Consider the following 13576-nt stretch of genomic DNA (forward strand, 5'->3'; position numbering starts at 1 on the left):
TTATTGGTCGAAAGGACAAAAAATTGATATCGAAATAACCACAAAGTTTTGCTTTCAATCGAAGTTGTGAAAAAATCGCAAAACAAGCCGTTCATCCAAGTTCACAAGTGCATCAGTAGACTGCAGAATCGACTTAAGTCATCGAGAACACGATCAAAGTCATTGCATAAAAAGCTTTAGATCTTGAAGTAATGCAAAACGATTTCCAATTAATTTTACTTGAAATGATTGAGGTCTAAACATTGTCATGTAAAACTGTAAACGCCGAGGAAGGCAAATTCATTTCGACGGATTCTACGAATAAAAAGTCGAATCTGAAGTTTACAGAAAAGAATGCGAACAAGTGAAGTCAAGTATCAGAGTGATCTTGAATGGTCTTGTTCTTGTAGCAGCAGAATTGAATGCACTCAAAGCGCTTATAAAGTTCAAGTTTAAAGGCAACATCTCCTCTGATTTCGCAGTCACTCATGATTGATTGACATCAAATCAAACATCCACGAAGAACCTTAATATTCCAAGCTTACAGAAACATTAAAAACAAAGTTCATTGACGGGATTTTGAAGTTCGGTTAACGGTTTAGTGTCCATTAGTTGAACTTGAAGATTATAAACACTTGAAGAAACGTTCAACAGATATCAACCTTATAATCATATTGACAACGTTTCCAAATAATACCTACAGCTACTTGGCACGTCAAAGCAATCAGATATTATAACAAATGTAAGCAGTTGAACCTTTCAACTCGAAAAATGAATCACTTTTTAATCGAAAGGTTGATTTGCCAGGGAAAAGTAATTTCCCCAAGAATCAAATAAACTTTACTCAGCCATGAAATACCTTAGAATGGTTTAGTTTTGGTTGAAGTTTACAATATTTTTCATTTTTTCCTCCATTAATAAAGCAAAATAATTGGATTGAAATGATTCAAAGTGAACCTTTGAGCTGAATAAATGTCTTCAGTCAACTTATCATTGGCAATGAAATGTTTCATTAATAATAAAATAAACTTTCCATTAATACTTTTACCAATCGCGAATCTTGGCTCTGCATAATTTACTATTAATAGTTGCAATATTAATCTGGAAAAATCACAATTCCGTAAATCATTGAACAAGATTCAAGTTTACTCTAAATGATAATGTTATTGAGAGCTTTTACAGAATTTCCAACTCTTTTTTTCTTCCTTCTTCTTCTCATCTTTCACCTTTTCCAGTTGCTCTTAATCAACAAGCTGAACAATTGAAAATCTGATTGAGAGACGGACAAATCATTTCAAGTGATGCATTTATACATGATAATTGTTAACATGATAAAATACATAATTCATATTATTGGCTTTTCAAATTGCTTTACTCAGTACTTCTTAGCATTTCCTACATTTTTCCTTTTCTCCATCGAAACATTTAATCTTCCAATAATGATTCAAGCCATTGTTCAGTTAATAAATTGATTTTTTATCACATCTCATTCATCTTCATTATCATCTTCAATTGAATTTCAGACAAACTTTAGCTTTCTCATCATTTCCTTATCCTTGACCCAATCTCATCACCTAACACTTTCAAGTTAACAAAGCCATTTAACTTCAACATTCAACAAAACCTCTGACTTCATATTTATCATTTCATTGGTAATCCATCAAATTGATGGACACAATTTGACGAAAAAAAAGTTCGAAATTTATTGTTGACCAAAAATGTTTATTGCTTTGATTGGTTCAATTGTTGATACAATTTATTTAACTTTTGACTTTCACTGATTTAATAATGTTATTAACATTATTTTGGGTTTACAGTGGCGGTCAATTGTGATGAAAGTAAACTTAAACAGTTTTGAGTCAAGAAAACAATTGAATGTAATTGAATAAAGAAAAGGTTAACTTGATTCAAGTAAACATTCAACTTTTATTGATTTGCCATATTGATACAATAACTTTTCAACTTTAAACAACAATGCTTTTCATTTGTAAAGGAATGCAAAATATTGCATAGTAAACAGTTTCTTTTGTTGCCATTTGTATCTATTAATGGTTCCTAGACTTTTTCGGGTTCTCTACTCGTAACAAGATTGTCAGATTACTTGGATTTATTCCTGTAAATTGCATTCAATTTTCATTTCCAATCATCATGCAATTGTAATAATCAATTGGATCCATTTCCCTGTGAGAATCAAAATCAAAATAATGGGATTCGTTTAAGGTGAAAATGTCCAGGAAAAGTAAATACAGTAAGATAGTGAAATTAAGTTTCTTTTTTTTCTGCTGTTCTTTCATAAAGTTCAGGGCAAATAAATGGATAAAAGTTGAATGAAAATGAGTTGAATGATGGCTCAAAATGTTTAGCAATATCAATTGAATTGTTTAAATAAAGCAACAGCATTATGATTATAACGAAAGATGATAACGTCAACATGTTCCATGGGAAGAAAAGGTGAACAGAAAAGTTAATGACGATAAATGTAAACAACAATATTCTCCTGTTTACCTTTGTTTTTTTCATTCCATTTGCATGATTCAGGTAGAAAAGGTGGAAAATGATGGAATGGAAAAGATAAAATCTAAACTAATTGGATTCGCTGTCAACAAATGGTAAAGGCTGTCAACTAAATTTTGTCACAAAATAGCATTTCGATATGCATTTTGTAACTTCAAATTTCGTCTCGATTTTCGATCTTTTTTTCTTCCAATTTTCGAACTGTTTGAATATGGAATTTTCACTTTTTGTTAAATATTGATTGGCTTTCAACTAAACTTTCAACTCTTTTTGAGGTTTAAGGATTTGAGGTTCAGATGCAATATCGTTGGTTCAATTTTCATATAAAGTGAAAAGATTTTCGAATCAGTTTGTGATTATCGAATTTATTGATCGAATTTTCAAGGGTCATTTTTGTTGCTTTTAGAGTTGGATTCAACAAATTGAAAGGCCATTTTTGGAATGGATTTTTTCAGGATTTTCATTGGATTTTCATCTTTAAGTGTAAATGGGAAACATGATGAAGCATACTGTTGGGTTTAATGAATAATTTCATTAGTAATTAGAAGTTTCCAATTCATTTAGAAAGATTGTTTCTGCTGATTATTCAATGTTTCCCTGGAAATCGATTTGGTATTTGAGATAGTTTTTTATTTTGTTAATTTTTCCCTTTCAATGGAAAAAAAGTTGTTCAAAATGCCAGACGAATTGTGTAAGGATTAGAATTAATAGAAAATTATATGAAAATTGAATAGATGAAACCCATAAAAGCATTCCAAACTCACACTCCCAGTTTTCACTCCCAGCCAAGGAAGGCTTTAATCAGCTTTTAATTTCAACATTTTTTCAAGTTTTACTTTTAATGAAGGAAGATGAAGATTGAGAGTGAAAGTGGAGAAAGTTCAATATCAACATTACGTTATTCATTATAACATTAAATATTAACATGTAACGAGTTGGGAGTAGACTTGGGTAACAAGCATTAAGATTATACTTAAAAGTAAAATGTTGGAGTAAAAACTAATTTCAAGTTTAATTGTTGAGGTTAAGACTTTCTTAATCCAACATTTAAATACTTGAATTGAAGTAAATTGATCCGATTTAATCTGAAAAGATGATTATTCAATTGAGGCAATATTTTTCACTCAATTGCTTCAACCTGATCAACAGTCTTGTTTAGTAATATTTAAGACGATTTACTTACTTAAGGAACTAAAGAAGTGTTGAATTAAGTTTCATGAGTAAGCTTATCAATTCACCATCGAGTGAACCAATTGAACTCAAATTGAAATGGAATTTCAGATTTTTGAAGAATAAGATTTGGATGGAAATGTTTGGGATTCTGATTGAAGTTTATTCGGACATAATTCTTGTTCGATGGTTACCTTTGTAATATTAGTATCTGAATGAATGAGGAAAATCCAGAGAGTATTATTAAGTGTACATTAATCAATAATCTGAGTAATCATGGGAAGCAGGGAAAAGGTAAAAAGTTGTCTTAGAAAAAATGGGTTGAAAGGTAAGATGAGAAGAAAAGTGAAAGATAAAAGGCTTAAATTGATCAAGAATGATGATGTTGGAAAGATGGGGAAGGATGAATGATGAATCGGAAAAATTGTTGCCTTTCATATTAATATTATCAACTGTTTACAAGAGCAATTTGTTGATTAATTTATTTAACCGTTAACAGTTAATTCAATTCAATTAGTGTGTAACGGTGAACATGAAAGATGCTTCAGGGTAAAAGATTATGATGATTAGGAGGAGGAAGAAAAGGCAAGAGCAAAAAAGGTAAAGTAAAAGGTAAAAAAGAAGCGAAAAATATAAATGAAAAATAAACTGGAAAAGGTTATTATTAGATGAAAACAAGGGATGAATTAGTTGTGATATTAATGTTAAGTGAGACGCAACAAAAAAAGACTAAAAATAGGCTTTTCTCAAATGTCTTTTTGTTTTACCGTTGTTTATATTTCACTAATTATCATTAATATTTATAAGAGTAAAGAATTTTCTGCGCTTTTTTCTGTTTTCTGGGCAAACATTGTTTTCAGGGTGAAATTGGCTTTTTGTTTCCAGGTAAAGGAATGGCTAATGAAGTGGGAAAATTTTCATTTCTCATGTTTAATAATTTAGTAAAGTTGGTTCATTGTGAGTTGATTTTTGGTCAAGAGTTGGCAGATTCATTGACTTTAGTTGAAGAGGAAAAGAGGAGAGAAAAAATGATTTACCTGAACTCGAGATGAATCATTTGATTGGGACGATATTTTCTTTGAATGAGTGCTTTGAGCCAAGGTTTGACTTGTTGAATGGGAAGATTGATGATGATGGTGAGTGTTATTGGTGTGGGAATGGTTTGATGTTGAAGATGAATTGGCTTGATTTGATTTGGCTGTTATACCGGTAATTATGGTTGATGTTGAGGATGAAGATGAAGTTGAGGCGCCCATGGTTTTGGAGAGAGGATTGTTGAACAAAACTCTAGCCATTAGGCCGTAAAGGACGCAGGAGAGTAAAAGTGGAAATATATAAAATAGAACAAGGTCCGAGAAAAAGTAGCCCAAATAGTATTTACGGGACCAGGCAAAGGTACACGTTTCCAGGTTTGAATCTTCAAGGGAACGGTAACAGATGGGCTCGGTTTTGGTCAAGAAAAACCACGGCGAATTGTAGAGACAAGCAAATATCCAAACATTGAGGATAATCCGTTTGGCTCGGTGAACGGTGCATACCTTTTGAGCTTTCATGGGATGACAAATGGCTATGTAACGTTCAACGGTAAAGGCTGTTATGGATAAGGAAGAGGCATCGATACCAAGGTATTGAAAAAAGATGAACAGGGCACAACCTACACGACCCCAGATCCATTGGTCACCAAGAACGTAATAAGCAATTATCTCATTGGGTACGGCAGCGATTAGAACCATTAAATCAGCAATTGAAAGGCTAACCAGATAACAATTGGTTGGTGTTCGCATTGATCGAGTTTTAACAACAACAATCACTACCATAATGTTACCCAAAACACCTAAAAGTCAAAGATTAAACATTATTTTGGTTAAGCAATTTATTGTACAGTTAATTCCCTGGTAAATCCATCATTTTTTGTTTAATTAAATTACATTTATTTGTATTCCTCAAAATTGGGTTTAACCGGTTTTTGGGTTTTGGGTTTCTTTTGAAAAACGCGCTCTTTGGTTGGATACTTGTTGTAAGCCTTTCATCATGTGTTTTACCGGTTACTTATGCAACTATTGAATAAATGTGTTTCTGAATTTATTTCATTGTGATTTTAATTAATTTTGCCAATTGATTTGGATAAATTGTGACTGTCTTTCATTAAGTTAATGGTTAAATGGTCGAATTAATCTTAGTCCTGTTTACAATTAACTTTGATTAAAGCTAACCTTCAAACTAATCCAGTGTCTTGACTGTCTCAACTCTTTTATTTGTGTGGATCAACGTTTTTTATTAATAAATGTATCGTACAATTGTACAATTGTATCTTAATTAACTGGCATCTCTCGACTATGATACTGTTGCTTCTGTGATTTGTTGGTTAATTGCTTAAAGTTACTTTGGTGTAGTATAAGAAGCAAAATTGTCTTCGATGCTTTCCACTGAAAAAATGGAAACCATGCTTTCGCGAACCTTTCCAACGTAATATTACTCAAAATTTTGTCTCGTTTCAGATTTTCCTATTTTTTGTTATTTTATGTCTCTGTATTTTCATCAAACTAATGAAGACAATTTTTTTGACTCAAGCAGATCAAATTTCAGTCTGATAGTTGAATTACATAATAATTTATTACAAGCACCACTTTGCATGACAACAATTTTTTCTCTTATTTCTCGTCTGATGTTTCAAAATGTTTCAATATTACTAGAGTAAGTCAAGTTTTTGTATCATTTTTTCCCTATCATCTTACACTTTATAATTATGTCTATCTTTTTTTTCAGAATTTGACTTTTAAAGTTTGTCTTTTTATACAGTGATGAGCAATTTTGATGTTTCTTGATGGTTCCTTGTCTAGAAGATGAAATACTAAGTATATTGTACATTGTATATTGAATTATACTGATTGCTTATCATTATTATTGCCATTTGGTAATGACCATTTCTCAGGCAAGAAATGTAGAGGAAAAAAAGCTGTCGAAGCCATCAAACACAGAATTTCATTTCCAAAGGAAAACTAAAAAATCTGAACGTCCATCTATTTAATAAAACTAATTGAGCGAATAATGTTTCATTCAATATGGACTTTATTTATTTCGTCTAACTAGTTATTAAATTGATACGTTTAGTTGATTCATATTACGAGAGTTTACTTCTTCTTTTGTGTTCTTTTGTTAGTTTTCTTGAGTTGAAAATGGTCTTTGGTCAACTGGTAATGTGATACTCAATAGTATAGTTACAACTCAACTTTTCATCTGATAGGTTAGAGACTAAGTAAGTTAATGTCATAGATTTATAATATATATCTACTTGCACATTTATATTTGTGGATAGAAAGGTGTATATTATTTGGTGAAAAGGGTAAAGATGATTGAGTATCTTGAGTATAATTCAGTGGGAAACGTTGACACGACATTTACTTTGGATTTAACAAGAGTTTGATGAGAGAAACTAAATTTTTGCTTGATTGGGTGAAGCAAAGGAAATGTGCTTACCAATAATGAGAATAAAACCCTGAAAAATTGTTCCAATAATTCGGTATGAAATGGCATAATAAGAAGGATCTTTACAAAATGTGGTATTTAGGTTATTACAATAAGTTTCTGGTGAAAAGCCTGCGGCTGCAGCTACAACCGCTGGTGAAGCTGTTCCCGTGGCTGGATCATACGAGTTGGCTGAGTTAAGGGAAGATGAAGAGATTGAAGATGATGGAGATAAAGACAAGACTGATGATGATGAGGCTGATGATAAAATTGATGAAGAGGAAAGGGATAAAGGAGATGGATAAGGCGAGGAAGAGGAAGAAGAGGAAAGAGGAGAAGATTGAAAGTAAGGTGAAGAAGGTGAATTCAAGGCTAGAGAGGATGAAAAAAGTGAGACTAAAGAGGAGGAAGATGAGGTGAGAAGGGTTGAACTGTTGTCTGTTAAACGGTTAGCAGTGTCAGTAACATAATCACAACCAGCCAGGAGACTGTTTGCCAGGTCGGTTGTGTTGAGTGAATCAAGGAGTGAATCATTGCTAAACAGAGGCAGGTTATCAAAGCTGTTAAAAAAGGGATCCATTTTGGTCGATTCCTTGGTTATTTTGGTTAGTTGGACACAACAACAGCAAACAGATAAAATTATCCAAATTGTTGTAACCAAAAAGATTAACATGAACATTGGTGGTGGATGGCGAAGACGATGGCAAAGATGGAAACTAATGATTGTACACAACTTTATCCAAATCACTCGTCAATCTCATGATGGTTTCCGTAAATCACCGAAAAATTGTAAACAATTGTTGGACTGTTAACACAATTGTAAATTTATCCGTACAATAGGATCACATTATTGGTATTGATCAGCAGCATAGAGTAAAAAATTTTGTTGCAATGAGGAAAAAATAAAGACTTGGGAAGAAGAGGAAAAAAAGGAGAAGAAAAAAAGTTATTAAAGATTATTGTCAATAAGAATTGGTTTTATTAAAGTGGCTTAGATGATGAGGATGGTGAGTATGATGATGGTGATGATGATTGTAGGGAAGACAATGGTGATGATTATTTGAAGTGACACAAACACCAAGGGATAGAAAATTGGTTAGAAGCTAATAACAAATTTCAAGATGAATTATGAAGAAATGTAATAATAATTTCTTGCAATAATTTCTTCATCTTTTTCCTCTTCATCCTAATCATGGTTTTATATTATATTATTGTTTATCATTGGTATCAATGGTCAGTCTGAACAACAGCAACTATTATTATTATTACTATCACTATTTGTTATCAGCATTAGACAAAATCTTTCATGGTTTTCAGATGATCTTAGTCTTTTTTATCTCCTTTGTCTTGCTGTTTCTCTATTCAAAGAGGTTCTTCAAGTTATCCAAGTTAACTAGGAGTTTGTTTCAAACCAACTGTAAGTTATACAAGTTCAGTTGTGCAGCATGGATATTCAGCTCCTATAACTTTACTGAGCAAGTTTCATTTAGTTCCAGGATCTTCAGGCTCTCTTTTCATCATCTCTTTGTGAGGCTCTTTCCATAAAAAACTGTGAAAACAGGGAATAGTTCAACGTTTAAACGTATCCCAGTCTTGAACATGAGAAGAGCATTTTGTTTGTCTCTCCTTCTCATTAGAATTTTTGAGAAAAAAAAATGTGATGTAAAGACTTGAAGTGTGCTAGAGCCAGCCATTATATACTGCTAACAGATTCTGGATAATGTTGGTTACCAGGAGTGATGAAAGCAGCCATAAGCCATGTTAATACACCAATACTAATTGCACCAATCAATTGATTTTCACCTTTTTCATCTTGAACGATTATCTTTAATATTTGCTTGCTTGTAACGAGAGGCAATATGTTCCTTTGTTGGTTATCCTTTGAATGAATGATCAAGCCTTTTGTCAAGTCCATTGAAATGCACTCATCTCTACTTTCTTCAAGTTTTGGCGGTCCTCACAAAACTCTTATTCATTTAATCTGCTTTACTGGTTTCCAATTTTGTCCTTTATTGTATTTCCATCCATGATGTAATATTAATCTACTTTTGCATCTTTGTAAGAAAAATAATTGACCAAAATGGACGTGCAAAAACTGGTTGAGTTGGAAGAGTTGAGAATGGCTGCTAAGAAGAACTGGTTAAATCATTGGAATCCTTAAATTTGGTCCTTTTGTCTTCAAATTTGCGTCTTTTTTGTTTTCCATAACCAGTGGCACTTTTTGTACATTAATTAAATATGCTTAAGCAAATAGATTTCATTATTATTCGAGTTAATCTCATTAGGGAAAGTAAACCGACTGCTTTTTGTTGATTGAAAAAATGTCAGACGAAAATGAGGTTCAGCTTTTTTTCCTGGTATCTCATCTTTTGGTTGTTTTTGCGTTGTTGATAATAACAATTATACACCACATCTTTCCCTGGCTTGTTAATTGTATTTGATATTTTCAATTAATTAGATGATAATCTCAGATTATTGTTGACTTAATTGAAAAAAGATAGACTTTATTAACAACAGATTATTTATTGTTGCTAGATTTTAATCTTGACTTTGGATCCACTTTTTTTGTTGTTTCCTGGTAGCTTTTTAATTCGACCAAAAATGTAATTTCCTGAATTTCCTTTGGTAAAAGATTCAATCCATCGCTGATTTTTCATTCAATAATTTCCTCTTTGGATCCTGATATTTTGTCCGATTAATCAATCAAAAACATACAATCGTTAAAATTATCAAAAGTCTATTGTGATTCCAAATGAAGTAGTAACAATAACTGCTTATACGAAAAACAAAATTGTTAGAGAAACTCTACTGCAAACACGAGCTTACAATTTAACACCAATGAGATAACACAAGTTAAAAATAACTCAATAAAGACAATATCAAAAAATTAAATCAAAATTAAAAACAAAAACAAAACAATAAAACAATATAAAAAAATAAAAATCTAACAAAATAATAATAAATATTTTTCGCTTTCTGGTCAAGTTTAATTTGTCACCAAGAGATGGCGTTAGAGTTTCATTTTTGGTTTTTGTGAATTTTTTCATTTAATTTGTTAATTCAACTGTTTTTTTTCAATTAATTAGTCAAATTCATCATTTTCCCAATCAATTATTTTCCCATTCTCGTCTTATTAAAATAATGATTGATAAATAACAGTTTGGTCACAATTATATCATCAACCATAATGACTTTAATCACCAAATTGTGTTTGACCAGAGCTCAAAATTTTACATTGTCCTTGGTTAAAAGGTTTACCTTGAGAAGTTGAATTTTATCAAGTTTCAAATGATGCTACAATCCTGTACAATTAATCTTAATTAAGAGACAACCTAACCTTGAGATTTACCAACGTAACATCAAGTTTGAAATAAAAGGAAAAAACCAGGATAAAAACCAACAGAGTAAAGGGTAAAAGTATCATCATCTACAGTGTAAATGATCTCTTCCATCTGATAACATATGTTATGTGCCTGACAAAGTTTCCATCTTGATGGTAAATGTGATTCAAATTACTCTTTAAATCTACTGTCTACGGTGAATACATTTTCTGGTGTTGAATAAACTTGAATTTCAACCCATTTCCAATGTAAATACATTGTCAAGTCGTCTAATTTAAGGTTTGATTGGATAAAAAATGGATCTTGAAAATTACATCTCAGCAAGGGAAACATTTTTTCCCATTTCAATATCAAGTTTAAAAGTGACAAGAGTCTCATGTGAAGACAAGAGACAAAACTTAATGGGATTGAATACATAAATTGTTGACAGACCATAACAATTATTATTTGTTATTGATGATAATAACTATGATACCGTTTTTAAATAGCATTTAATGTCGGTGAAATGATACAGTGTACAGTTTAATTTGAAAGATTTCTTTAGAGTCTTGCTGGTTGTTTGTGTTCATCCACTTGACAGGTCTTTTAACCAAAGTGTTGTCTGCATTTCTTGATGAATTAAGGCCATTGTTGAAACAGAACACACACAAAATGTTGAACTTTCAATGAATGATTCACTATATATATTGTATTAATAAGACATCAAGAATGGGTAAAAAAACATAAAGTGTAAAGTGAATACCAATAATGGTAAGTGATGAGTGAGAAGTGAAAAGGGAAAAGTTGAAAACCCAAAAATTTCATGAATAAGAATGAAATAAGTAAATAACAAACTAACGATTACCTTTTTTTCACTTTCAATTTAGGTCGAGGCTTTTTTATTATTGTTTGGTGTAATCTCATTAAGATGATCAACTCATAAGGTGTTAACAATCAACAGTCAACATGATGGCAACACTTGACTAATGTTATCCAGTTATACAATGGGAAACCAAAGAAGCGAAATTAACCGGACTTGGACAATCAATTTAAATCAGTCTAATTGTTGCCAATAATATCATCTAACCTTCATTTATACAAAAAGATTTGTCGACTTGGATTGATTACAGCTGTGAATAACCAAATACAAAATGTACAATCTCCAATAATTGGCTCTGGTTTATGGTTACCTTGGACTCGACTGTATTTGTAGCAATTGTGGCAACTCCATTCAACTGGTAAAGAACCAAATTTCAGGGTTAATTGTGACAATTGGTTTATTAATGTTTATATCAATGTTACAATTGCTATTAGTGAATAACAAATCAACTAAAAAATGCAGCTGATTAAATGATTGCTCTCAAAATAGAGATATAAAAATGTAAACAAGTTTACCCAATATTTCTGGTTATGAGCTTTTCGCCACCCAACTCTTGTTATTGCTCACTATTGATTTAGTATCCATATAATTGTTCCCATTTGAACCTTAATCATTCAATTGAACACTTTCATTGAACCAAAACTTAACCCAAGACCAAATAACCAGTTTTTCAATTTTTTGGGTAACATCACAACGCTGTTAACAATGAACAATTGATTTCAAGCCAAAGAATGAGTTTATTTGCTATTAATTTTATTATAGATTGTACATTGATTAACCATTGACTTGATGATCGATCGAGTATTGATCAAGTATTGATTCAAATGAATAATTGTTACCAAAGGGAAAAGTAAATATTATCAATGGTTGGATGATTTGTTGAGGTTTAATTGTTTAGAGATTTGGATAATTTTGACTTTCACTGCTTCTATGGGATTCCCATTCAACATTAATTATTTTCCATTAATCACTATTGAAATTAGTTTAAAATTAATCGTTTGGTTGGGTTGACAATTGACTGAAAAATGAAGCCAAAATGTTTAACCATACTTTTGCTGGTTAAACTCGCAACTCGTAAAGTCTTGATTCAGTAAGTTCACTTAGATAAGCTGTTAACATTCACAAGTGACTGATTGTTGTTAATTGGGAAATTTCCTTTAAATCCAATTGCAAGCTCAACAATCTAATTAGTAAACAATTTAACCAGACAGAAAAGCTGCTAATTTGAAGCAACAATTAACATTGTAATACAATTTTCACGATCAAAGCATTTACATTTTCACTCGTTTTAACCCAATGAGATGCAATTGCTTAACCATGAGATTTTCAAGTTAAACAAATTATCACAATCAGGAAGTAAACAGAGCTTATTATGGTAAGTTCAGACAATCAAAAATGAATTGTACCAAAAATGTCTCTTGATTTAGAAGTCAATTTCAATTTCAATTTAAATCAAATTTTAAAGCCTTGAAGACGTGATTTCAGTTTTGCTTCATTAATAGATTTTGTTTAAACATTCTTGCCGATAAATGATCTTGATTGTAAATATTAGCAATTGAAGAGAGAGATTCATTTGAATAATCATCTAATGCTATCAAGAACTGGTCTTTATTCAGCATAATCAGCAGTTGACATTGTAACTATTATAATACATAAATAGCTGAATAACGTCATTCAGTTGAACATTGACTTATTGGTAATGTTAATAATAACTGGACTTTAATTGGCGTTTAATTAGGTTAACAACTTATTGAATTTCTATGTTGCAGGATGAAGCTATTAATAAGATGAAATTTGGGAAAACAAAATGTCCCATTTTAATTGTAAGAAAATGAAAGTTGATTTTAAACCTTAAGGCTATCAAAATATTGATGCGTTAAAATGTAATTCAGTCGATTACTTGTTCATCGATGGAGGCTTCATCTTTGGAAAATGCAAAGGAAATTTATCTTTCATAATTCAATTGCATAAATTTAATCGCAATCGGTTATTAAAGCCTCGTAATAAACTGCATCTAATGCGTCTGAACTTGTGTCAAACTTAAATGTGTTCAAACTCGTGAATCTTTCAAAAAAGAAGAATCTTCAGAATTCTTCAAGTTTCTTTTCGATGGGTTAAGAACTTGACTAAGAAAATGAAATTTATTTTTTTGATAGGCGGTTTACGAGTTATTTGCCGAAGTGCCCGAATTTCGCGGTCATTTATTGTTCATGATCCTATTATGTTAAAAATTATCGAATGAAATATT

At 31.3% G+C, this 13576-nt stretch overlaps 1 protein-coding gene and 2 long non-coding RNA genes across 3 annotated transcripts in view; 2 read left to right on the forward strand and 1 right to left on the reverse strand.

Moving 5' to 3' along the window:
• The window catches only part of LOC107367370 (uncharacterized), a 39543-nt gene extending 29813 nt beyond the window's left edge, over positions 1-9730 (reverse strand). The window contains exons 1-2 of the mRNA XM_015935072.3: positions 7141-9730; positions 4701-5497 (exon numbers count right to left, since the gene is read on the reverse strand). Of these exons, the coding sequence (XP_015790558.2) occupies positions 4701-5497; positions 7141-7807 (1464 nt within the window). The 5' untranslated portion in view covers positions 7808-9730. The remainder of the gene's footprint in view (positions 1-4700; positions 5498-7140) is intronic.
• Positions 5769-6782, forward strand: LOC107367371 (uncharacterized). The gene is made up of 3 exons (XR_016198052.1): positions 5769-6129; positions 6238-6357; positions 6430-6782. It is a non-coding gene; the product is annotated as an uncharacterized LOC107367371 (long non-coding RNA).
• Positions 9731-10059: 329 nt separating the features above from the next.
• On the forward strand, positions 10060-12057 carry LOC107367173 (uncharacterized). Its single transcript, XR_001569829.3, has 2 exons — positions 10060-11219; positions 11336-12057. It is a non-coding gene; the product is annotated as an uncharacterized LOC107367173 (long non-coding RNA).
• The last annotated feature ends 1519 nt before the right edge of the window (positions 12058-13576 follow it).

Source organism: Tetranychus urticae, chromosome 1 (assembly GCF_039701765.1).
Source record: "Tetranychus urticae isolate SD_2017Ah chromosome 1, NJAU_TeUrti_SD_1.0, whole genome shotgun sequence".
NCBI lineage: Eukaryota > Metazoa > Arthropoda > Arachnida > Trombidiformes > Tetranychidae > Tetranychus > Tetranychus urticae.